The sequence below is a fragment of the Salmo salar genome, chromosome 25, assembly GCF_965601325.2.
Source record: "Salmo salar chromosome 25, fSalSal1, whole genome shotgun sequence".
Lineage (NCBI taxonomy): Eukaryota > Metazoa > Chordata > Actinopteri > Salmoniformes > Salmonidae > Salmo > Salmo salar.
Genome location: NC_138315.1, coordinates 15,883,775 through 15,910,323, shown reverse-complemented (window position 1 = coordinate 15,910,323; position 26,549 = coordinate 15,883,775). Strand labels below are relative to the sequence as shown.

Sequence of the window (26,549 nt, the reverse complement as noted above, 5' to 3'; positions counted from 1 at the left end):
TCTGAGAATACTCGGCCAATTGAATCATGCATGTATTTGTTCAGCATGAATTCAACTGGCTGATTGTGGGTTCACAAGCAAATATGTCTTTGTATATTGTGGAACACTGTATAGGCCTTATGTTGCAACACAATGGGCTATTCGAACTCATATTAAAAGATTGTTGTTATGATCACTTCAATCCATTTGAGATCATAATGTACATTGAACAAGGACAATGTTTCATCCCAGAATTCCCTGTCCGTAACAAACAATAATAGTCAGCAGCTAAGACCCCCAGCAGTGTTTCCTGGTGGCAGGCGTATGTGTTTGACCCCTGTGGGACCCATATGCCTTTTATTAACACCTGCCTGTTAGAGGAGCGCTGCACGGAGGGCCAGAGCTGATGAGGGAAACCTGGAGCGGGTTCAGCCTATGTCACTGGCCGTTTGCTGTTTCCATTTCACACATGATTAATCTCTCTGTGAAGACTTGTGCGGCGCTCTTCCTGCTCTCTCTCCTGCTGGCCGCACTCTGGCTGCCTGACTAAAAGGCCTTTAGAATTCCTGCGGAGAGAGATGTGCAGAGAGTGAATGCAGCTGCCTGGGGGTCAGTGTGTGGAGCTTTTTCTGCCATTGTGTAATTGAGGCTCTGGCAGGCTCTTTTCCTCTGTTCTTTAAAGGGTTGTGTGATTGTGGAGTGCTGCGAGGGTTTTGGGAGGGAAGAGGAGGTAGGGGGAGGGCTGCAGGGGGTGGAGGAGGTTTTATATGAAGGGGGAGGCTAAGTTGAAAGGAACAAAAAAGAATGTGTTCCGCTAATTTCTGTGGGGGCCGGATCAACAATAATAGGCTCAATTTCTTTATTACAAATTTTTATAACTGCCTCCCTCCCATGTTCCCACCCATTCCCGCTCCCAGATCCTGTCATGGCCCAGTCTTGCCTGTGGGTTCTCAACCCACAACTGCTTCAGTAATGAATGTGGCAAACATTGCTGGAAAAGCCTAATATTTTCTCCACGAGGAACGGTGTGTAATTAGTACCTGACTAGTGCACATTCAATGACTGCTCACTGCAGAGAGCCTGAGGGGTTTCAAATAACACACACATTACCAACCAACTAGCCTTACCTTTTCTCTCTTTCTTCCCCTTTCTTTCTTTCTCTCTTCATACTTTTATTATTGGATGGTCCTTGTTGAATATGGCGTGTGCCAAACAGGTGAACTTAGTGCGACTCACTAGAGGGCATTTTATTCGGTTTTAAGAGAGCGAGGGGGGCCTTGTGCGTGCCATCCCTGTCAAAGCCCGGCCTCTCCTGCTTCAATACGAGCAGGCATTGTTCATTTGGTCATCAGGATGCCATGCATTTAGGAAATAATGACCCTGTATCCTGCTGGGTTTATATTCTTTTTCATCTCCTTTAATGGCTTCTTGTTCATTCTTTTTTTTAAATCCCGAACAGGACGTAATGCTCAAAATCAAGAACTGGGTAGCGGATGAAAAGAAACATGTCCGCTACTGTCGCGATTGGACTGAGAAGGAGGTAAGACTTTGATGTTACACTCAAATGTATTAATGTCATTTATCAGCTTTATCTTTTCATCTGGCCTGAAAGTCAGACTCCTGCTTTTGAGCCAAATGGGTCTGATATGCAAATCACTATTGAATGTGCATGCTGTCTTTTTGGGGGGTATTTCTATATTACTTTTTTAACAAACTAATGACATCAGTCCGGCCTGATATTGATCTAAACGCTTTATAGAGGCTCCCTGCAGAGTCCAGACAAGATCCTAATTTGATTTGGCTTCACTTTTTATTCCGCATCCTCCTCAAAGGCAACTTTGGAAAGTTTGGATCCTCAGTTCTTGTCCTCTCTCTCTCTCGCTCTCTTTCACAGATCGAAGTGTTGAACAAATACTTGTTTTTGACATCCAAGCCAATGATTTACCTCATTAACCTCTCAGAGAAAGACTACATCAGAAGGAAGAACAAATGGTAAGTCTGTGCTCAGAAATAGGGAGGAACCCTACTGACTTTACATACAGCATGGACAACCATGGACCTTTTACAAAATGTGTATTTTCTGATTAATTGTTGCCTCCCTGACATCTTACCCATCCATAACCATGAATTGATGGTTCCTATTTTCAGTTTATGTTATACCAGCTCAAACTGTGAGACATTTAACAAATGCTTTCCAAAGAACTTCCATTGTCAATTTCCAATATTCAAAAACAGTTTTAAAGCGTGTCCCCCTTCTAACCAGTAACTGCAGATAGTTATGAGTGATGTTAGATACAATAGGCCTACAGTGCTCAGAATAAAGTCCTATTGTGAAGCTTCTTTATTCTCCCCATGCTAAAGTGATCCCTCAGTCACTGTGGAGTTGGTTTGTCTACTACTACAGTACCCACGCTGCTCCACTGACTCCAAACCAATAAGATAGTCTCTCTGTGACAGGACTTGCCTGGGGGATGGCACTCAGTCCGCTCTGACACTCCAGTCACAGTCAACCCTGCAAAACCAAAGCAGCCCCCAAACTCTGCACTTCATTAAGTATTAAGACCATATGGTTCCCATTTTCCATGAAAAATGGCACATTTCCATACGATATCAAAGGGGGAAAGGCTTTAAATGACAACATAAATGAACATTTATAGACTCAAAGCCAAAATAGGAATGAATGTCATATGGAGAGGGCCAATAAATCATAAGGATGGTTCTCTTTAAATATTATGATGTCTACAATTGTTTTCCCACAAATGTTTGGTTTTGTCTGAAGAGTTCACTGTTTACATGTGTTGTTTGCTCTTCTTCGAAAACATGAATACTTTATGTCTTACTGGCTTGACTCGCCATCTCCAAATACATATTTTACATGGAATTCAAGTGAGATCAGATTGACATCTGCAGCTTAGCTTTTCACAGTGACTCACAAACATGTGCTTTCAACTACTGTATTTATTTCCTAGTAAACAGGTCAGAGGGGTTCTTGGTGTAATCAGGCGGTTCTATTTGACTTGTCATCTCAAGCCCTGCCTGACTTATCTCTGTCTCATAAACTCTAGAGGTGAACTCATACTAAATGAGATTGTGTCAGAATGTTTCCAAATCTATTTGTGTAGCTCTGGTCTGGTAAACAGTGTTCTCGATGTCCCATTCATGCAGTACCTGATATATGGGCCATAGAGTATAGCCGTGGCCTGTTGCAGAGTGCTAGTGTGGCCATAAGGGTGATGAGACCGGGCTTTTTCACTTGAGCACCTTGAGGAGAGTGGAGCTTCCCTGGCCACAGGGAGAGCAGAGTGGGAGATGGCCATTACAGGTGAAAGGGATACTTGTCTTATCTACGCAACAGTCACATACTGTCAATAACCACTCACTTGTGGATTGGTATCGCACTTTTTCAATTGCCCTCTAGGATTTGGTGTCAAACAGTTTGTTCCTGCGTTTGTTTATCTCTGCTTCACTTGGCAGACACGTTCGATTCGGAGGGCAGTTATTCAACTGATGACTGTTCCAAATGTTCCTGACCTGTCTGTCTGTCTGTCTGTCTGTCTGTCTGTCTGTCTGTCTGTCTGTCTGTCTGTCTGTCTGTCTGTCTGTCTGTCTGTCTGTCTGTCTGTCTGTCTGTCTGTCTGTCTGTCTGTCTGTCTGTCTGTCTGTCTGTCTGTCTGTCTGTCTGTCTGTCTGTCTGTCTGTCTGTCTGTCTGTCTGTCTGTCTGTCTGTCTGTCTGTCTGTCTGTCTGTCTGTCTGTCTGTCTGTCTGTCTGTCTGTCTGTCTGTCTGTCTGTCTGTCTGTCTGTCTGTCTGTCTGTCTGTCTGTCTGTCTGTCTGTCTGTCTGTCTGTCTGTCTGTCTGTCTGTCTGTCTGTCTGTCTGTCTGTCTGTCTGTCTGTCTGTCTGTCTGTCTGTCTGTCTGTCTGTCTGTCTGTCTGTCTGTCTGTCTGTCTGTCTGTCTGTCTGTCTGTCTGTCTGTCTGTCTGTCTGTCTGTCTGTCTGTCTGTCTGTCTGTCTGTCTGTCTGTCTGTCTGTCTGTCTGTCTGTCTGTCTGTCTGTCTGTCTGTCTGTCTGTCTGTCTGTCTGTCTGTCTGTCTGTCTGTCTGTCTGTCTGTCTGTCTGTCTGTCTGTCTGTCTGTCTGTCTGTCTGTCTGTCTGTCTGTCTGTCTGTCTGTGTCTGACAGACAGCGGGAGGAGGGAATGCTGCAACAGAAAGACATAAATCTGATGAATCATGACGTTGCGGAACATCAATCATGGGCAGGATTCTTTTTATTTTTATGTTACCTCTGGGTTTTTTTTACTGTGAGAAATGCAATAAATCTCGGGCGTTTTCAAATTGGCAAAAAGTAGTGCCGTTGTATCCTGAGGGCTCAGCGTGGAACAATGCAGACATCAAAGTGTTTCTGATTGACAAGTGATGGGCCACTTCCCTTGTCCAGAGTGGAGCCCACACCTGTACGGAGATGATTACAGGTAGATTTAGCTGCCCCTAAATGTATACTAAATGCTGCTCTCAGCCCTAATAGCAGGCAGTCTGCTGTGGCGACGCCAGACTGCCATTTGGCTGTCGCCATGCTCCCGTGTTTTCCCCCAGAACAGTTGAGATGATGATACGGTTAAAGACTATTCAAAGCAAACAGCAAGACAAATTGTAATCTCAGCTTTTAATGTGAGCAGAGAAGAAAAAGGAGCGCGGTAGAAGGTAAACAGGCCAGTCTTGTCTTTTTTTGGTTCGGGACACTCGGGGGCCATTTTCCAGGCCCACAGCACTGTGTTCACTTACATAGTACAGTGTTTGCAATGTCTGTTAATCACATATTCACTTTCAGGCAGACTTTTCAGTTGTTATTGTTGATGGTATGTTCTCATATTTTTGTCACAAGCATACGTTTTGGCTACACACTTTCCTTTTCAATCATTTCCTGTTTGATCACCATGCTCAGATAGCGTTGCAAATGGAAAGGCCTTTTGTTGAGTGACAGACAGGCACGTGCACAGATAGGGCTCAACCAGTGCTCGAGCACCCGCCCTTTTGCCCTCCTATGAGAAAGTGCTTTTGCAGCTAGGTGGAATTATTTTATTTTTAATTTTATATAAAAAATAAAAAAATGTAACGAATTGCAACTCAAACTAGCTCATAAATCCTCCCCCGCCCTCCCGCATCAAGCGTGCACTCGCCTGACTTTTGCATGAAGTGCACTGTGCTTGCTACGGGCGCCGGGCGGATAGTTTGAATAGGTCTACTGGTAGGCTACTTTTGAGTTGGACCTGTTATGTGTGTCTCTCACTGTTATGGACAGAGAAGGGGCCAATTCAAGTGTTTGGTAGTAATAAGCAAATGTCATCAGCAGAACAAACTGACATCAGGTAAAATAATTTGTTTTGACAGCATCGCTAACTAGCTAGCTAACTAGCAGATTTACATCATCATCCGCTATGGTCATCTGGTAGACACTTTTCTGATGTCACTCATCTCATCTCTAGTTAGTGGGTTACTTCCCTAGGAGTCATTGGCTCTAGCTTGCTTACAATGAGTGACGAATGTGATATTGCAGAAAATAAATAGGCCATAATATAAATGTTCTGATACAGAGACAATTTGTATTTTATGAATTTCGAGTAATGAATTAGGAAAGTAAGCATTTTGGACCTGCCCCCCGAAAGGTCTGTGCACGGCCCTGACAGATCTAGGCCTACTATTGTAATGGTATGTCTTTACATCAGCGAAATACTTCCATGTTATATAACGTAGGGAAATAATTCTACCAGAGGAAAACACATCCATTTGCTAGACCATCATATCCCTGTTTGGAGTGCAGTGTTGTAACCACTACATACCAAGCTGACCTCATTTCAACAAGAATAAACTGTATTAGCGTTAGCAAGCAGCCATCATTAATGGTGGGATCAGAGAGGGAACAGGACCCCCTTTCATCCCCAGGTTCTCTGCTGGAGATGGTACATCATTTACTGTAGAGAGGAGCACGTGGGTATAATTCCATACAGTACAGTACAGTGCGTGTGTATGAGAATGTACATGTGCATGTTTGAAGTCTGTTGCCGAGGCGACTCCATGCTCATTTGGATGTTGGCGTAATTGCGGTGTGGAGATCAAAGGCCGGCTGGCCGAGTGATGTTCCAGAGGAGCCTTTTCCACGCGGCCCTCTCCTCTGTGGAGCGGGGGCTGCCTGCTGCTCGCACCGCTCCTCTCTCCCCTCCAGCCATGCGCTGCCCCCTGCACATCCCCGCTCGTAAAAAATGATTAAGGCCGCATTTGTCATGTGTTTATGACTGAGAGGCATTGCGTGATAGGAAATGGCATCTACAAGAGTCTACCAAGAGGCTTTCTCTTCCCTCGGCGTCAGTAGGCTGCCTGGAACACTTTTGTCTGTGTTACATAGTTTGTGTATTAGAGAGGGTCATTACTCCAGTTTATAATGTGGGTGTTTGTCTGCTGTTTGTATGTTTTCACTTGTCAAGGCACAAGCTGGTAATTTAAAAGCTCCTGGTCGGTGGAGTTTTCAACCTTTTAATATTTTTATTAGCCTCGATATTATCGGATATTTAATCCAATGTCCTTAGCAGACAACCAACTGCCATCGCATTTAGTAAACGCCAAGCTCCACTTGAGAGCCAGCCTGTTTTGCTGAAGAGTTTTTTTTTTTTCTCTTCATAATGTGCTTTAAAGTAAATTGGAGCCTCTTAAGTAGGTGTGTTGACCTTTAAGAAAACCGGAAAGCGTGACCTCTCTGAGTGTGCAGCGTTTGTACCGTGAGCGGGGAGAGGAATGTCAGGGTAGTACGGCTCTTCACAGGGGGCTTTTACATGCAAGGGGTGTATCTGTCTGTCTGTCTCTGTCTGCGCGTGTGTGTCTGGCACGTGTCTGTCTGCGGAATGGTCGTATGTTTATTGCTTCCTTTCTGCTTATGTTGTGCGTCTCCAGACATGTTACTTTGTTCTTACTGACTGTCTCTTCATTTCTCTCTTGATATGGAAAGTGAACCAGCAGGTATGTTTGCTTAGTGAACTACCCCAGCTAGCCTGTAGATGGTGCTTTGACAATTAAAGTAAAGGCACCTCTGCAGTGAATGGCAGCAGGGTGATGGTCGAGCCACGTTTAGTTTTAAGATCCCACTGTCTGAGAGGATGTGCTACGTTTGTCCCTCGGTTTCTCTCTACAACCTACTCATCCATGTTTTGTTCAGGTCTTCTATTCATTTGATTTCAGGATTTACTTTATGTTTAACTTTTTTATTTTGGTGCAGAGTAATGATAACTGTACATTTTCTTTAATGTTAGAGGATTTGTTAATGAACTGGCAAGTGAGCACATCTTGGTCCCCATGAGATTTTGAGGCAGACTGTCACCGAGGGAAGGCATTGTTGTGATCTGCTGAGAACCGTTACAGGAAAGCGGTGGCAGCAGCCCACTTCTGCTACTCCAAACCATAATTCCCGTAAACAGAACTGAACATTTATTGAGTGCAAAACCGCTGGCTCCATCCAAGTTTTAAGGAACTGCTGTCTAGGGAGTCACGGTTTGTCTTTCAAAGCGATGTGGGAGATATATGATCAGTGGGTCCCCTTTCACTCTGTCCACAGCCATCCCCTCTCCCCTTGTGTACTGTGGGATCCTGGAAAACAAAAAACACGTTCCCGTGGTAGGAAGACATGTACCCTGCTGAAAACACACACTCCTGGTGGAAGCCTTCAGTTAGGCTTTGTAATGAGTGTGGATGACTTTGAGAGGCTCGGAGAAGAGTAAACCATAACCAGATGGTCTCTAATAAAGTCCCGGAGGATCAGTTCACTTGGCTTTGTTATTGACCCTCCCTGGTCTGTCTGCCTGGTCTATCACACTGTTGTTGTTCACCATGTTGGATTAGTAGAAGACATTGGGTAGCCTGGCTGCCTTTGTTGTGGTCTGGTCTGGTGGGGTCTGATGGGGCTTGTTGGGGAAGACATGCAGGCAGGGACGGCTCTGTTCGGTTGTTGTTATCACTAATGAGATCCTAACGGTGAGTGTCACAGCCTTCCTTCCAGGCCATAGGAACAAAGCAGACACTCGTTTGTTCCCTGTTGACCTCACGAGACAGCGACTTGTTCCCCAAAACGGTCCCCTTGTGTAATAAAGATTGGGACAATGCCAAGTGGGTGAACCAGGCTACGTACTTGACCAGAGGGAATAGCTTCAGGTTAGATACTGATCAGAAGTCCCATTTAACTGAGTAAAGCTCGCTTACCTCTTGCTCTTGACCCGCTCATAGGACACATAATGATTATTGTGTCACTACTTTTTGCCATACTTTCTGTGTTACTAACTAGATCAACTGCCGTGACAACACTGGATTTGGATTGAATCCGCTGCTTAAAGCATGTGTCAGCATATAATACATAATCACAGCCTCATTCAGTTCTGTCCCTGTTCTTTTGAGAAGAATAGCCATTTCTGTTGTAACACAATATGCTAACCTCTTCCAAAGCATTCAGAAGCAGCTCTTGTGGTGGGGAAAAAAAAAAAGCTCTCGGAAGCCTTCTTTGTGCTATTGAGAGCATAAGAATTTCTGTGTGTTTTAAGTCAGGCTAATGATATATTTTGATAGCTTTGGCTGTGGCAAGTTGTGCTGTTTATTATCTTTGTGATAAGGGTTAAAACAAAACACACATGTCACAGCAAGTGTCCTGCAGCCTGGCAGCTTTAATGAGATAAATTAATGAATTTATTGTTGCCACATACAGCTCCTGAAAGCTTGTTATCAGAGTGATTGTTGAACTGTTATGAATGGAAAAAGGAAACGGAGGGAAAAAAAAGGATGGGGGGGGCATGATTGGCTGATGTTCCATATGTCCTTGATTACCTTCCCTCTGCTTTTATTCTAATAAGTGCCATTCTTTGTACTCCCTTGGACGGGTAGACAGTCTGACACAAGATGAGAATAAATATTGCATGTGGTACACATTAAGCTGTCATCCAGGAAGAGAGAGGGAGAGATGGAGAAATCCACCGCTTTACATTCTGCTGCTTGCGCTACACTTTGCCTGCTCTTGTCACAATTGTCACATCTTGATGACTTTCTCCCCCCTCGTGTTCTTGCTCGCAGTCAATTGCAATGAATGACAGCCCTGCTGCCCCGTATAGAGAATTATTTAGGGTGATGTAGTATGTACTCCTGGGAGTTACTGTTTGAATTTCTGATCGTGATATTCGTTTATTTTTTTTAATTGAGTGTTTGTTCATTCAATAAACCCAAATTCACTAAGGATTTCATCTGTTTGTTTTCAAGTATTTGTACTTCACGAAAGTAAGTTGTTAGCGAAGAAACAATCGAAAAAGCCCGGTGTTAGCGTGGCCTTGTTGTGCAGCTTGAGAAAAGAGAGCAAGAGGATGCTCTTAATTAAGCCTCTTCCCATTGTGCCGGTACCGCTCTGCTTCCCTCAGCCGTGAAGAGGGAAACAAGTTCACAGTATTGGCTGTGATGTGAGGAAAGTAGCGAGAGAGGCTGAGGTTCTGTGCTGGCTGCTTGCCTCTCAGGGCTGTATGTATTGCCTCTCTTCGCCTCTCCATCCAGCCGTGGCCACAAGGAGCAGAGAGCTTCTGCACTCATGTCCTCACAGGAGTGCACCACTGGGAGGATGAAAAGCGTCCCACAGAGCCCCTGACTTCCCAGCCTCAAACGGCACCGTGAGCTCATACCTCTCATTTCCCCCCTCCACTGAGGGAGGAGGGGTGGAGAGCTGGTCGAGATGCTGTGTGCTCCGGAGCGTTCAGCGGGAACTGAGAAACAGAGAGGGGGGGGATAAAAGCCTCTGGGTTGTTATTGTATTAGTTGGTGCATGGCATGCAAGCCAGCAGCAGCAGCAACAGCAGACAGATGGGGAATCCTTCAGCTGTGTGTGTGTGTGTGTGTGTGTGTGTGTGTGTGTGTGCGCACATGCGTGATATCCAGGTTCAAGTGCTGAGGAGCTTTGTTTGGCTGTGTGTCTGTCCACCTGTGGGTGGGTCAGTAATGAAGTAGTGGAGAGGGAGAGATTGTTAGAGGATTACTTCTCAGTCCTGTCAGCATTCAATTGCATCTGAAAGGAGGCACTCTGGGCCTAGGTGCTGGGTCCCTTTGTCCCCACCTTTTACAGGCTTACCTGACTAAGCAGTGATAATGAAGCCGGTCCGTATGAATGCAGGGCAGACACAGGCCCAGGTCACGGGCTCAGGTAGCTGCACCTGTACTTTAGGAGCTCCCATTGTGTCCTCCCTCCTGAGTCGTTTAAGCAGATCAAAGCTGTGACAAAGCCCAGGTCAGCCCCAGGCAGGCGGAAACACAGGAGTTATTCCCCCTTCGGATTCACAGAACAAGACAAATAGACAAGGCACCCCTGTGGGAAGTGTTCATTCCAGCCTACTGTGTGTTGGAAGCTCTTTTGTTTTTAGTAGGTTGTCATTACTTTACCGTAGGTTGTTCTGTTGAATAGACAGACGTATTGTAATTGCTGCAGGCGTGTATTGTAGAGCTAACAACCTGTGTTAATGTAGGTGTAGGTATTGTCGGCTTATTGTGGAATAAAATATGTAGGCTACACACAAAAAGGCTATTAGGGTATCGAATAACAGCATGTTTAGGATGTGGTTGTTTTGAATAATCTAAACAACCGGAAGAAAATAACTTTAGAAGACATACCAGAAATATGCATCATTTGATGAATATATATTAGGTTGAATAGAGATGAAAATAAATACATTTAGAAATAGAAATCGTCAGAGGAGGCCGGTTTTAAAGAAAATATTGATATTATATTTGCTTTTAAATGATTATATACTGGATATATATATACATACTTGTTTTTTATGAGACTAGCAGGGAAAGCAGCAGAAACCTGGCTCGTTCCCCAGTCTTGTTTGAGGCTTTTAGGCCGGTGAGTGATTAGCAGAAATAATGTCCCTGTCACCCTTAATCACATTAAAACGTGGTTAACATTTCATTTTTCCTACTTGATATGCAAAAATTTCCACTAGATTTGCAGCGAAGGCCATTGAAATTCCATTATAAAAAGAATAAAAATTTCAGGCGTCATTTGTTCAGAGAAGGAGATCTAGATTTGAAAGTGCTGAATCTTTCTATTAGCAGAGCTGTGAGAGATGGCACTCTATACTGAGGCATAATGGGACAGTGACAAGACACACACACACACACACACACACACACACACACACACGTGTCTTTTCTTTCATAGTCTTTTGTTCTCTCCCCCAGTAATGTATAGTAACTACTTTGATATTTTGGCATCTTTGACAGTGGTCACCCTGCTTTTACAAACAACACATTTGAACTCTCAATTGCACAGCATGTTAAGGAACATGTTTGTTTCTTAAATAGTACGGGTACTTTGAAGCATTCTTGGATTGAGTCAACATTGTGTAAACTGTATACTGAACGTGAAACATTTCCACAATGGAATATACATTTTATTTGCCGGTTTCTGATGAATTAAGCTCGCCATTGCTTAGATTGTAGAGTGCATAGTTGAGACAGACGGCCTAGACTCAGTATCAAGTTGTCAGCACATTAAGATACAGGACATAGACCCATCTGAGTGCAGACAACATTTCACTTATTCACCGCATGGTCCGACTTTGATATGACTGACATCACATGACACTTTGTACGTCATTATTTACCAATGTATGCGTGATGGAACAGAAGCAATATGGAGAGAAGCAATATTTTTGATGTTTTGGCATGAACATTTACATGATTCATTTGTCAAGATGCGTTCTCTCACAAATAATTGGAGAGGATGTAAATACTACTGTAAAGTGGCGTGACTAGACAGTGGTGAAGTTCCTGAAATTGGTCGGAGAAGTCATGTTGACAGAACATCAAATCTCTTAATTGACAGTGCTGCGTTGCCTCTGTTGGGAGAAGGGGTGTACCTTGTTCCTGTGGCAAGGTGTTTGTCTGCTCCTGTGTCACTCGATGCGAGGACCCAGGGACCCTCGTGCTCATTTGGCGCTCACATTCTCCATCTCGGCGTCCGCATTATTAAAATCATCCCTCAGCGCTCCACCAAGAGCCTCTTTGTTACTTGGCTGGCGAAGCTCGCTTCTGTCAAGTCTTCACCAATTACAGTCACAGGTACAATGGTCTATTCACAGGATCACAGCCCTTGACTGGTGTGGGGAGAGTGATTTGTGAATCATTATTCGGCTGCCTGTAGAGAATGCGATACCTGAGGAATGCAAATAATCTGCCAGCGAATAGACGGCGGGGCTCCTAAAAGTGACAGGCTACAGCTGTTATTATCCCAGATTGGATTCTTTTCCCCTCTTGGAGAGGCAGTCATCTCTTTGGCTTTCAAGCTGGAGGTTTCCACTAAATGTTATTTCTTTCCCTTCATGAGAAGTGGTGGCCAGCTCATAGTGGCGCCTGTCAAATCCTCAACTCTAGTCTAAGCGCATCACAGCCTCACTCTTAGCAGGAAGGGAAATATTAGGCGATGGTTCTAGATAGATAGTTATGTTTACTGCAGAGAGAATCCATTGATGGTGTAAGACGCGCTTTTGGCATCACTCAGTAAGATAAATCGAATGATCAAAAAAAGCATCCAAGCAACCGTCGCTATGACGCTACTATGACATTTCCCTGACGTAATTCTTCTCCCATATTTAGCATTGATTGTATTGTTCAGTTGTAAGCGGTAGAAATACACTAGAGTTGATTGGCTGAACCAGTGATCCAATAGCCAGATGATAAACGGTTGACATTGTTATTGGAATAGCTGTGGCGATGAGGTTGTGCGGTCACTCCCTGCCTTTGATTTCTTATAGGTTTTTAAACAGGAAAGTAGGATTACAGATAATGACAGAGGCCTTGAGAATCAATCTAGAAGTCTGGGAGCTCTCTCTGTCGGGCCCCAAAGTGTTCAAATGGGTTTGTGTGATGCTGCTCGTTGGGTTTCGTCCAATCCCAGGCCAGGCTGAAAGCGCGTGGGGCTAATCTCATAATTATCCGACCCCCCCCTCCCCACACATTGTTCTGGCAGAGAGTTACCATTAACTGTGAGGATATCTTTGTCCTGCAATGTCAGGTGTCCCGCTGAGTCACAGGGCAGAAAAACCTCTTTAAAGGGCTTTAAGGGAAGTGAATGACTAAGACGTTCATAAGTGGGAACACTATACTTCCGTCCTTTACAGTAAAGATTCAACCTACAGTAAGGATGGATTTGGGGTAAAACATTGTTGACAATGATATAGTTAAAATGGCAATCTGCTTTTTCTCAATGGGATGTCATTGCGGGTATTCTTTCATACCTACACATGACATGTCACATAAACGTATTCCTGAACTGGGAACGTGTTAATAACCGAAACTTAGCAACAAAGTGAAACTGTGCAATCGCAGGGCGACCTTGGCAAGGCAATGTTCCGAAACGGCATGGTAAACAGGCCGGGCTGTTCTCTCATGAATATGCATAGGCCAGCCGACGGATAACAAACGCTACTCTGTTCTGTTCTGTCAGTCAACACCAACAGCACGAAGCTCCATCCTGCCTGTGTTGTTGTGTCTACTGTCTAGGTTGGTGAAAATCAAGGAGTGGGTGGACAGTCACGACCCCGGGGCGCTGGTCATCCCCTTCAGCGGAGGAGTGGAGAGTGTCCTGCAGGACATGAGTGAAGAGGAGATTCAGAAGTACTGCACCGAGCACAAGACTCAGAGGTTAATTAGCATTCAGTCTCCCCACACTTTATTATCAACTGTGCCCTCCACGCACTCCTTTAATTGCATGCGCTGATAGAATAATAAATGGTAGAGTAATTACCATTATAAAGCAAGGATCCCTCTCTTAACGGGAACAACTCAGTCAAAGGGTTTTCTTCTAAATTAAGTTTTTAACTGTCATCTGTCATCTACAGGTATAATTATAACTTGGGCATTTTGGGTGTATTGTTCGTATGTGAAAACCTCTATGGAGGAAGAGAAATTGTGACAGCAGATTTTTTTCCCCCCGAGCTCTGAGAGACGTTGGGATGAATTCTTAAAGGTGCTAAATGAGACGGCAAGCGTGCCAATTAATCCCCCCAAAACTCACTGGAGAATTAAATGCTCTATGTTAAACGAAGTGATCCTATTTTATTTATTTAATGAGTTTATATGCTGGGATTGATGTGGTCTTGCCAGAGAGGTGGCTACGAATCAAAGCAATACTAAAATACCCTAAATGACCTAGCATTTACAGCACCGTGAACAACATGAAAATTGATATTGCTTTCACCCTGCTTATTCTGACAGCGTTCTGACAAGGATCATCAAGGCTGGCTATGGAGCCCTACAGTTGGAGTACTTCTTCACAGCTGGACCAGACGAGGTCCGTGCGTGGACCATCCGGGTAAGACCCTGTCCCAGCGGCTGGCAGCGCCGCGCGCCGTTCCACTCTGCTGGCATCCAGCCTGATATCAGCCACTTTCAACTTTGTCATGGTCCTGCTTTAGCTAGTCATTACAGGCCAAGGATAACTTCAATTACTGGTGAGCTGCTGAACAGTGAAAGTGGGGGGCTACATTGATTGAGGAGGGCAACAATTGATTTTGCCCATTACGTCCTGAGAATGTTTCCATCCAGCGCAGATCTGCCTGCCCTCCTCCTGCGGCGGGAGATAAGGGGCCCTAGCATTGTGCCTGCCTAATCTGTGTGACGGGGGTTGTCTGTGTTGAAATTGATGTGGCTTTTCATTTGACCATTTGTGGGCCCTGCTGGGGGCTCCTCCTCCCTGTGTCTCAGTTTACTGAGCCCGCCGAGAGCCTGGGTGACACTGAATCACAGGAGAATTGACATCGATACAGATGTTGGCTCGGCACACTGGTATTGTGCAAATGTTTTAGAGGGAATAAAAGGATTAAAGGCCGTCCTAATAATGCATTCTACCTGTCAGGAGTAGCATACTGATGCATTGGTCCATCCTAACACGTGTAAGCAACGTGAGCAGTATTTAAGACAACTAACTCAACTGAAAGTATGCACAGTATGTTCTTAATTAAGAAAAAGACGACTTTGAGCTTAAAGTTTTAGATTGACAATAAACAGCAACATTTTATTTGGGAGACAAAGTGGTTAAATATATGAGCCACCTCCTCCCAGACATGAGGGATGTCCTCAGTGTGTTTAGGAAAGTAACAGAAGTCCTCCAAGCCTTTCTCTCCTATGGGCTTGTCTCCTTTGACATAACTGACTACAGCTAGCCTTGATTGTGTGTGAGAGGCATTTAGTCTGGTAAGCATCAGTGAGTAACTATATTAACCCAATACATCTTACATTGTAAAAACTACACTCTGTAAGGTGGTGCTGCTAAGCCCTTTAGCATGCTTTATTAGGCAGCCTCGAGGTGACCATTATCTATCAGGCTGATCTGCATAGCTGTTAACTACTATGATGTGTGCCTCTTGTAGTGTGGCATAGGACAAAATCATCCCCTAATCTATTTTTCTCCACCTAGACAAACCTTGATGCTGATTAATGGTAGTTAAACTTACAAGCACTCCGTCAATGAGATTGCATAGGGATGGTAATGTATTGGAGTCATTAAATACACATCATTCTTTTGGCATGAAATATGTTGACCCCAACCTGATTATATACATAATTAAAGGTGCTCAACAGTTTCGAGGCACAGTGCTACAGAGCAGAGAGAGAGAGGGAGAGCAGGTCGACAGGCACAAGTCATAATGATGCAGAGCAGGGATGTCACTTATTTGGGTCATTTGTCAATTTCCCCCAGCATTATTTCAATGCATATAAATTGCGTATTTTATCAGAGACAGTTGTGACTTCTAGTGCTAAATGGGATTTAATGTAGAAAGAATTTATGAAACAGTAAGGGAAAACAGTTGTTTTTGGTTCTCGGAATAGACATCTAAAACATCCAATTTGATATTTTCCATAGTTATTCCATTATAATGTAAGTTCCATTTAAATTCAAATGTATATTCCATAAAGGAACCTTTTACCTTTCATTTCAATCATCTGCTGTGCTATGAAAACATTTTGAGGAAGTTCAAACACGACAAAGGGGAGGACGGTATAATATTCTACAAATACATAGGCAGACAGTATACACTGTATATCAAATATAGTGAACGTTTCTATTTCAAAATGGTCAGGTATGATACAGCCAGGTCAATATAGTGTCTCTCCCGCTGCAACACTGCCTCTCTCTCTCTCTGATGACCTGAGGCCAGAGCAGCAACCCACAATGAGGCAAGATTGCTTGGACAGAAATCAATAGCACCCTGGAATGGGAATCAGAAACTGCTGGTGGGCATTGATAGCAGCTCTGACTCCTTATCGGCCTCAAGGCTGCTCTACCAATGCACAACTGTGTGTAGTGCTATCCAAAAATCAGGAGCGAGGTAAGAATAACCCCCAACACACCCCCTAGCCATGCTCACTTCACCATCCCCCCTATCAAACAGCATGTCAGTCCTGTGCTGTAATCCATCTTCTCCAAAACAATTAATTTACCTTGTGTGTCCTTTCTCTTTCTTCCTCCTGACAGAAAGGAACCAAGGCTCCACAGGCAGCCGGCAAGATCCACACGGACTTTGAGAAGGGCTTCATTATGGCTGAAGTAATGAAATTTGAGGATTTTAAAGAGGGAGGCAGTGAGAACGCTGTCAAGGTGAGCCGTCGGGGTGCGCCAGGAGATGAGGGAAGTCTCCTGTGATCAGTGGAGCTGACAGTCACCACACTGTTCGCACTGCAAATGCTCTTCACCTTTACTCAGGGGAAGAAATTACTGCACACACTCCGCCAGCACACCTGACAAGCCAACTGATTCCGTCTCTAAACACTGCAATTCTACTCCTGCTGCGCATATCTTTATCCCAATCTGCTCTAACAGGCTCATGGTAGGCCTTTCTTATACCTCAGACCAGCCGCTCAGAGGAAGCTCTCTGTACCCCACCAGGCGTTAACCAGCCACATCTATAGAGCGGACCGTTAGCTTTACACTCTTTGCCGCCAAATCCCCAAGCCACTGTAGCAGCACTGTTACAGTGATATAAAGAGCCAAGTTAAATAAAGTGTGACATTTTTTACATAAGGACTGTTTCACAGATGAACAGCGCATAAGTGTGGCCTGCATATCTTCTTTTATAACTGCCAATGTTTGTTTTGACCTTTTTACTGGGATGTGGCTTTTAAATGGGCTCTGCTCTGTCAAATGTAATCACTGTACTTCATGGTGAATTTGTGAAGACAATAGCTCTGCGATAAATACAGCAGGTTACGTCGCTGAGTGCTTAAAGGCCCAGTGCAGTCAAAAACATGATTTGGCTGTGGTTGTATATACTTCCACACTATGAGGTTGGAATAATACTGTGAAATTGTGAAAATGATTATAATGCCCTTTTAGTGTAAGAGCAGTTTGAAAAGACTGCCTGAAATCTCAGCCTGTTTTATTAGGATGGAGTTTTGGTCTGCCTGGTAACATCACCAGGCGGTAAATTGGTTAATAGACCAATAAGAAAGAGAGATCCAAATCTCTCTGCCAATAACAGCTAGTTTTGAGTTTGCCCCTCCCCACTCAGACCACTCCCCAACAGTCCTAGCTATTTTTGTTTCTTTTTCTCCATTTTAATTGAAAACAATCACAGTAAGGTACTTAATTGTTACCCAGAAAGGATTTGATATTGAGATAAAAACGGCTGCATTGGATCTTTTAAACGTTTTTATTCTCAGTCTGAGTGTGTGGAAATGCTCAGGGTAACTGTAAGACATTGGCCTCATCTACAACACCTCTCATCCGCCTGGTTGAGTTAATGCTATTGGGTCTTGCGTTTCCTTTTTTCAGAAGAAAGCTCGGGGGCAAGGAACAACATTCCAAAGTGTTCCATGTCACACAATGGATTGTAGCAATTTCCCGACACCCACTGTGACTAGTGTGTCTGAAGCTGTAGGTTTGTCTTGTATGGTCCTGCCCTTGACACAGCAGGACATGAATCTGTCCGTGTCAGTGGTTAGCACGTGTCTGGAGGAAGTGCCTCTATTGGTTTACCTCCAGAACCTTGACTGGCGTCTGTTATTAGTGGGTACAAAGCCCTTCACAGTCCTATTATGTAGATAGTCGTGGTACTTAAGCTTCAAACACGATTAAACTTGACCACCAGCCAATAGCTGTTGATGACATCAAACCATGTGGTAATTGGATACTTTTTAACCTGAAATTGGCCTGGGTTCTGTTTTAAAATGCAGCAGGTCTAAAAGTAACAGTAAGAATTTGTTTCACCAATGGAGTATAAGGATTAAACAATTAGGGATGTGGACAAAGTGGAGATCACAGAGTTTCTAGATGAGTATCAGACAGTAATCCCTCCTAAATCCCGTGCAGGAGATGTGTGACTAGCACTGGCAAGTAGTGAGAGCTTGGCATACTGACTCCTAATATCACCCAGTAGATCTCCAAATCCTCTGTCTGGCAGATATTCACACACTACATTACTAGACCTATAGGGATCTGGAAAGTACCAAAACATTTGAATAATTCAATAATATTTCACCTCAATTCTTTGTAAAATGTGTATAAATCCTCTGTCATGTATTGCTGGTGACTAGTTCCTAATGTGTCAGTGGAGGGTGAAATGTGCAGGGCTCTAGGGGTTTGAACATTATTGTTATAGAAGCCTGACATCAGAGCCTCAGGTCCTGTTGCATGCTCTCTTTCTAATCCCCGTTCCCTCGTGTATATATGGACACTGAGCATTTTTGACTGCAGCATTAAGGCCAATGCTAGTTAATGTCAGTCGTGGGAATGGGCTGTTTGAATAGGCCAGTGTACAGGGATATCACATTATTAGTAATCATATCTGCTTAAGCCAAGCTTGCTCCTCCAGATGGCTGCTTTCAAGTGCAAATGAACCAGTTAGACGTGTCTGGTTTAATACATACTCTGGAATCACAAATAGCCATTGATTTCCCCCCCCCCCCCCTCTCCAAGCAGTGTTTCTGGTGCTATAGAGTCTGGATTAAATGGTCTCCTGAGCCTTTAAAGGGACATTGATTCTTCTAATTAATTGTGCTCTGTGCAGAACCAGAATGCATAAACCCGTCCGTATTAGCACTTCAAGTCAATTATTTTGAGTTTGCCGGGAAGGGGAACAAACAGATCTAATGTATACAAAAGAAATGTTGGAACTAATTTTGTTTCCTTGAGAAGTGTGAGGCTGCTATAATGAAGAGCGTTATTAACATTTTACTTGTACATATGAATGGAAATTGACAGAGAAGAGGGTTATTCACTCAGTGGGAATCTAGTCACCCCATGAATAAAACATGACTGTGTGTGTGTGTGTGTGTGATATATATGCTGTTTTCAGGAAAGAGTGAGATGATCACGTGTGTTCATTGTTTATTTGCGATTTATAGCTATTTCTTGTTTTTCATTACTGTCATTAATTAGGTGTTGTGTTTCTCTGTTTTACAGGCAGCGGGGAAATACAGACAACAGGGAAAAACCTACGTCGTGGAGGACGGAGACGTCATCTTTTTCAAATTCAACACGCCAAACCAGCCCAAGACTAAGAAGTGACTCAGTCGCAGTCTGTTGGCTACCAGAATGGACTGTGCCGTTAGATAATTCCTCTTCTTTGTTTTAGACAGAATGAAGCTGGAGATTGTGATTGATACCTGCCAGGTCGGCTCAGTCCTACCTACTGCCCACTCTGCCACATTATCCCTGTTTGTTTTTGGTTCAGGAGAATTCCATACAGTCCCCCTTGCCAAAGAACAGGTCCACTAAACGTTGACAGCTTTTGGTAGGAGCATTTGAAGAAGCGTATTACTCTCTTGATACTTCATTAATCTCCATCACTGGTGCCAGGCCTGACACAGCTGACAGCAGGGACAATGCGACCTGCTCCTCTCCTCCTTCCAGAGATAATGCATGTTTTACAGTAGCCCAGATGTCTATACTCAATAAAACATTTGACAAAACCAGCCTGTGTGTGTTTGGGGATGTCTGTATTGACTGGCACGCGGGTTGCAGACGGCGATAGTGGGTCCTGCTGGCAACTGATTACAGAATTAAAAGACACAGTTGACAGTGGCTCTGGCAGAGAGAGGACAACCATAATTGTATCTGTGAAGTGATTCTTATTGTAGAGGGCTATGTGTGGGATATTGATTATTCATACAAGAGAATTGGTCAGGTGAAATTATGTTTGAATGAACCTTTCCTCTCCATGGTTAGTCCTGATATTCTGAGATGTTCTTTATTTAAAGAGACTGTTTATAAATGTGCACCCCATTATTAATGAGAGTGCCATTAGCCATTATCATTAGACTTAGGTATGCCGGAAGGCTGTTTTTGTAATAATTCCTCTGTGTCGCCATGCTACTGAATGACCGGGAAAACGCAACAACTCAACCAATTGTTTTCCATTCGAATAGTCTTCACAGAATTTGATATAAAGACTTCTGAAAAGAAAATAGAAGTCACAATTCAGGAGCACAAAAAAAAAAACACAAAAAAACCCCATTCCTAGTCCCACTGAAGTAGTGTTTTTCTCACCTGTATACTTTGTGTGTAAGTGTTTTTGAGGCATTTATGCTGATGGAATGGTATGGCTGGAGCTGCGGACGGTGCTGCAAAGTGAAATTGCCTGCTCCACAGGAGTGAGAGCACAGAGCGGATCAAGCTCCTTCGCTGAATATCTTGCCTCTATAAATACCCCTCTCGGCAGAGAACAAAATGGCCTTCTCACGGAGGCACAAAGATTGAATAAAAATTGTCATTTCTTTGGAAGTGCATTGCATGCACTAGCTTAAAGAAATTGTGTGTTGACCAAACAAAGACTGCACAAACCCTACAAAGCATAGTGTTTGGCATTGAAATAAAGTTGTATTACTGTCTTCAAGATATAATCAAAAATAGAATCATGAGCAAAAACTAGGATCATGTTTGATGGGGGATGTTGAGGGCGGGGGAAAATGGATGGCCTGACATTCTCCTGTAGAATTCTCTCATATAGTGCAGAATTCATGGTTCCTTCTATTAAGGCAAGTGTTTGGTTTTCGCCAGGCATAATGGGACCCATCTCGTCCAAAAAGTTGACTAAATTTTGCTAAAAAAGCACCTGGAAGATCACCAATACTCTTGGAAGAATGTTCTGTAGACAGATGAGTCAAAAGTATAACTTTTTGGATGACATGGGTCCCATTTTTCCTGTGGAAAACCAAACACTGCATTCCACAGTAAGAACCTCATAGCAACGGTCAAGCATGGTGGTGGTAGTGTGATGGTTTGGGGATGCTCGCTGCCTCAGGACCTGGACGACTTCCCTTAATAGAAGGAACGGTGAATTCTGTTCTGTATCAGAGAATTCTACAGGAGAATATCAGGCTATTCATCTGTGAGCTGAAGCTGAAGGGCAGCTGGGTCATACAGCAAGACAATGATCCAAAATACACAATCAAGTTTACATGAAAATGGCTAAAAAGCAACAATTTAGAATTTTTGGAATGTCCTAGTCAAAGTCCAGACCTAATCCCAAGATGTTTTGGCAGGACATGAAACGAGAAGTTCATGCTTGAAAACCCACAAATGTCACTGAGTTAAAGCAGTTCTGCATGCAAGAGTGGGCTGAACCCCCCCCCCCCCCCCCCCAGGATGTGAGAGACTGATCAACAACTACAGGAATAACAACCAGCTATTGAGTGTAAGGGGGCAATTACTTTTTCACACAGGGGAATTGGGTGTTGCATAACTTTGTTCATTAAATAAATAAAATAAGTACACTTTGTTTTTGTTATTTGTTCACTCGGGTTCCCTTTATCTAATATTAGGTTTTGGTTGAAGATCTGATAACATTCAGTATCAACAATAGACAAAATCAGGAAGGGGGCAAATACTTTTTCACGGCATTGTAGGTCTTGCAGCATTACAAATGTTCCTCCTACAGTAGCCCCATTAAGAACACTCAACAACTTTCACTAGCCATCATAGTTGCCATGTATGTTCTATATGCTTGTGTAAGTTAAGCTACTGGGGGTATTTTAGGTTAATCATTGTGTGAGTGAAACCATGACGTTTCTCCAGGGACTACAGCGGGGGCTAAAGGCATTCCTTCACATTCTTTTCAGGCAAGAGTGGTGTTGTTGTTGTTAGCCAACCCCCAAACCCTACTTTGAGGCCCGTTCATCTAGTGTAGTTTTAAGGTCCTTGGATTGACAAATTGCTCTCTGTGGTCTGCCTTCAGTGTTTTGTTTTTCATGTAATGCAGTGACAGTACATTTCTTAGGAAAGGTAATAAAGTTATTTAGAATCATACAGATGTACCCCTTAAGATAAAACACAATAAAAATATTATGGTCTTTAATCATGTCATAAGTAGGCTATTTTAGTGTTTAATACCAACAAGCTTGCTATCAAAGGGCCAGAACAGGGCTAATTTCTCCTTTCTGTAAGGGAACTCCACATCTGCCTGTGTATCATGTCTTGTTAAATAGTTTCCATTAGCAGAAGGCAAATAATTCAAGCTGTCTAATTTAGCTGTCTAATCCAGGCTGAATCACAACCGGCCATGATTGGGAGTCCCATAGGGTGGCGCACAATTGGCCCAGCGTCGTCCGGGTTTGGCCAGTGTAGGCCGTCATTGTAAATAATAATTTATTCTTAACTGACTTGCCTAGTTAAATAAAATAAAGGTTAAATAATATATATTTTTTAATTAAAAAAGTGTATGTTTTTAGACTTTATTGGAGAACAGCTTTGACATTACAGTGATCTCTCTGCTTGCTTTACTGTAAAATGATTCCCATATTTCACACTTGGTTTAACAATTTGTGGTATCATAGCTGACATTGAAATTATTTAATGTGTTGAAAGTAGTTATATTTTTAAGTCTAGATCAATTCCAATGAATTTACAGAATGAAGGACAGTAGTTGGATGTAGGGACATCAACAACGATTAGTAGCTGTTTGGGCACTCTCTGTCTATTGGTACAAACGTTCTGTCAGCATCATCAATCAAGTGGTGCCACTCCGCCCAGAGGCTAACCACAATGGCACCAAATCAAGAATGGCAGAGAGTAAAAAGACAGTTCTAAAAAGTGCACTCATGAAAGACCAAAGCCTGCTATTGTAAATCACCAGCCTGGTCTCATAGACTAGACATAACAAAGTAAATGAAAATCTGGGACACTGAAATTAGTATGATATGTTACGTTTGGTACGGTTACATAAGACAGAAGGTTACTTATGACAAATAACGTGAATGACTAGCAAACCAAAGGTTGCGTGTTTGAATCTCATCAAGGACAACTTTAGCATTTGAGCTAATTAGCAACTTTGAAACTACTTTTTAGCTACTTTGCAACTAATTAGCATGTTAGCTAACCCTTCCCCTAGCCCTAACCATTTAACCTAACTCCTAACCCTAACCTTAAAGGACTCCCCACAGAGGAAGTTGCCACCTCTATTTTGATGTAATTTCCTATCATAGTGAGGAAACGCACGTTTAGGTTCCCCCTCCGAAGAATGACGAAGGCTACTTATACATATTCACAAATCGGGAGAATTTCCACGTGGAATTGATTAACATCAACAAATAGGCCACTGACAGCTGTCAGTGTAGATAGCTAGCATGCTAACCTCATCTAGCTAGCTATCTTGCTAACCTATCTTTTTTACTACACCGTATTCAAAAGATTAGACAGCTGGCTCTATGGCTGGTTCTGGAGCTGGATTTAAACAGATGGGAACCACTGGCCTATTTTAGACGTCACCATCTATTGTTATATCCAAAGTTTTGGTATCTTCCATTAATTGCGGCCACGAATCTGCCATAGAAATAGATGATGATGATCTATTTCTATGAGATGAGATGATGCTACGGTAATATGGATAACTGTTGAAAGATAGCTGATATGCGTTTTTCTACATTGTAATGGACACAGTGTAACCTTTGGTGGCTAGGCTGCTGGCAGGCTTCGGTACATCAAAGCCAAGCCAGCCTGTGCTCATGGTTCTCACATGGGAAGTGAAATGATAGCCTACAATGACTTTGCTCATGATCATGCATGCAGCAAATGACTTGCAACTATAAGTTCCTTGAATTTTCTTTTGTGGGTGCCTTTTCATTATCTGGATAGACACTTGTGGTTTCTAGCTAACGTTACACCAAACAAAGCGGTGAAGCGCGTAACGAAGAAATACTTTAGTGGCCAAAACCATTCATCTTGGGGTGACGGGGGGAGTGGGTTTGAAATGCTATCATATCATGCAATTATACCATTTTACCCGCAAAACACCAGTCTCAACGTCAACAGTGGAGAGGCGACTCCGGGATGCTGGCCCTCTAGGCAGAGTTCCTCTGTCCAGTGTCTGTGTTCTTTTGCCCATCTTAATCTTTTGTTTTTATTGGCCAGTCTGAGATATGGCTTTTCCTTTGCAACTCTGCCTAGAAGGCCAGCATCCTGGAGTCGCTTCTTCACTGTTGACATTAAGACTGGTGTTTTGTGGGTACTATTTAATGAAGCTACCATTTGAGGACTTGTGAGGCATCTGTTTTTCAAACTAGACACTCTAATGTACTTGTCCTCTTGCTCATTTGTGCACCGGGACCTTCCACTCCTCTTTCTATTCTGGTTAGAGCCAGTTTGCACTGTTCTGTGAAGGGAGTAGTACACAGCGTTGTACGAGATCTTCAGTTTCTTGGCAATTTCTCGCATGGAATAGCCTTCATTTCTCAGAACAAGAATAGACTGACGAGTTTCAGAAGAAAGTTCTTTGTTTCTAGCCATTTTGAGCCTGTAATCGAACCCACAAACGCTGATGCTCCAGATACTCAACTAGTCTAAAGAAGTTTTATTGCTTCTTTAATCAAAACAACAGTTTTCAGCTGTGCTAACATAATTGCAAAAGGGTTTTCTAATGATCAATTATCCTTTTAAAATGATAAACTTGGATTAGCTAACACAATATGCCATTGGAACACAGGAGTGATGGTTGCTGATAATGAGCCTCTGAACTCCTATGTAGATATTCCATAAAAAATCTGCCGTTTCCAGCTACAATAGTCATTTACAACATTAACAACGTCTACACTGTATTTCTGATCAATTTGATGTTATTTTAATGGACAAAAAATGTGCTTTTCTTTCAAAAACAAGGACATTTCTAAGTGACCTCAAACTTTTGAACGGTAGTGTGTGTATACATATATATATACTGCTCAAAAAAATAAAGGGAACACTTAAACAACACAATGTTACTCCCAGTCAATCACACTTCTGTGAAATCAAACTGTCCACTTAGGAAGAAACACTGATTGACAATAAATTTCACATGCTGTTGTGCAAATGGAATAGACAACAGGTGGAAATTATAGGCAATAAGCAAGACACCCCCAATAAAGGAGTGGTTCTGCAGGTGGAGATCATAGACCACTTCTCAGTTCCTATGCTTCCTGGCTGATGTTTTGGTCACTTTTGAATGCTGGCGGTGCTTTCACTCTAGTGGTAGCATGAGACGGAGTCTACAACCCACACAAGTGGCTCAGGTAGTGCAGCTCATCCAGGATGGCACATCAATGCGAGCTGTGGCAAGAAGGTTTGCTGTGTCTGTCAGTGTAGTGTCCAGAGCATGGAGGCGCTACCAGGAGACAGGCCAGTACATCAGGAGATGTGGAGGAGGCCGTAGGAGGGCAACAACCCAGCAGCAGGACCGCTACCTCCGCCTTTGTGCAAGGAGGAGCAGGAGGAGCACTGCCAGAGCCCTGCAAAATGACCTCCAGCAGGCCACAAATGTGGATGTGTCTGCTCAAACGGTCAGAAACAGACTCCATGAGGGTGGTATGAGGGCCCGACGTCCACAGGTGGGGCTTGCGCTTACAGCCCAACACCGTGCAGGACGTTTGGCATTTGCCAGAGAACACCAAGATTGGCAAATTCGCCACTGGCGCCCTGTGCTCTTCACAGATGAAAGCAGGTTCACACTGAGCATGTGACAGACGTGACAGAGTCTGGAGATGCCGTGGAGAACGTTCTGCTGCCTGCAACATCCTCCAGCATGACCGGTTTGGCGGTGGGTCAGTCATGGTGTGGGGTGGCATTTCTTTGGGAGGCCGCACAGCCCTCCATGTGCTCACCAGAGGTAGCCTGACTGCCATTAGGTACCGAGATGAGATCCTCAGACCCCTTGTGAGACCATATGCTGGTGCGGTTGGCCCTGGGTTCCTCTTAATGCAAGACAATGCTAGACCTCATGTGGCTGGAGTGTGTCAGCAGTTCCTGCAAGAGGAAGGCATTGATGCTATGGACTGGCCCGCCCGTTCCCCAGACCTGAATCCAATTGAGCACATCTGGGACATCATGTCTCGCTCCGTCCACCAACGCCACATTGCACCACAGACTGTCCAGGAGTTGGCGGATGCTTTAGTCCAGGTCTGGGAGGAGATCCCTCAGGAGACCATCCGCCACCTCATCAGGAGCATGCCCAGGCGTTGTAAGGAGGTCATACAGGCATGTGGAGGCCACACACACCACTAAGCCTCATTTGGACTTGTTTTAAGGACATTACATAAAAGTT

At 43.6% G+C, this 26,549-nt stretch overlaps 1 protein-coding gene across 2 annotated transcripts in view; it reads left to right on the top strand.

Annotated features, from left to right (window-relative positions):
- LOC106586238 (obg-like ATPase 1) overlaps positions 1 to 19,956 on the top strand; it is a 42,327-nt gene extending 22,371 nt beyond the window's left edge. For both annotated transcript variants that reach the window (XM_014173298.3, XM_014173299.3), the window contains exons 6-11: positions 1,439 to 1,519; positions 1,874 to 1,971; positions 13,546 to 13,686; positions 14,260 to 14,356; positions 16,520 to 16,642; positions 19,445 to 19,956. In XM_014173298.3, the coding sequence (XP_014028773.1) occupies positions 1,439 to 1,519; positions 1,874 to 1,971; positions 13,546 to 13,686; positions 14,260 to 14,356; positions 16,520 to 16,642; positions 19,445 to 19,549 (645 nt within the window). In that variant the 3' untranslated portion in view covers positions 19,550 to 19,956. The remainder of the gene's footprint in view (positions 1 to 1,438; positions 1,520 to 1,873; positions 1,972 to 13,545; positions 13,687 to 14,259; positions 14,357 to 16,519; positions 16,643 to 19,444) is intronic.
- Positions 19,957 to 26,549: the final 6,593 nt, after the last annotated feature.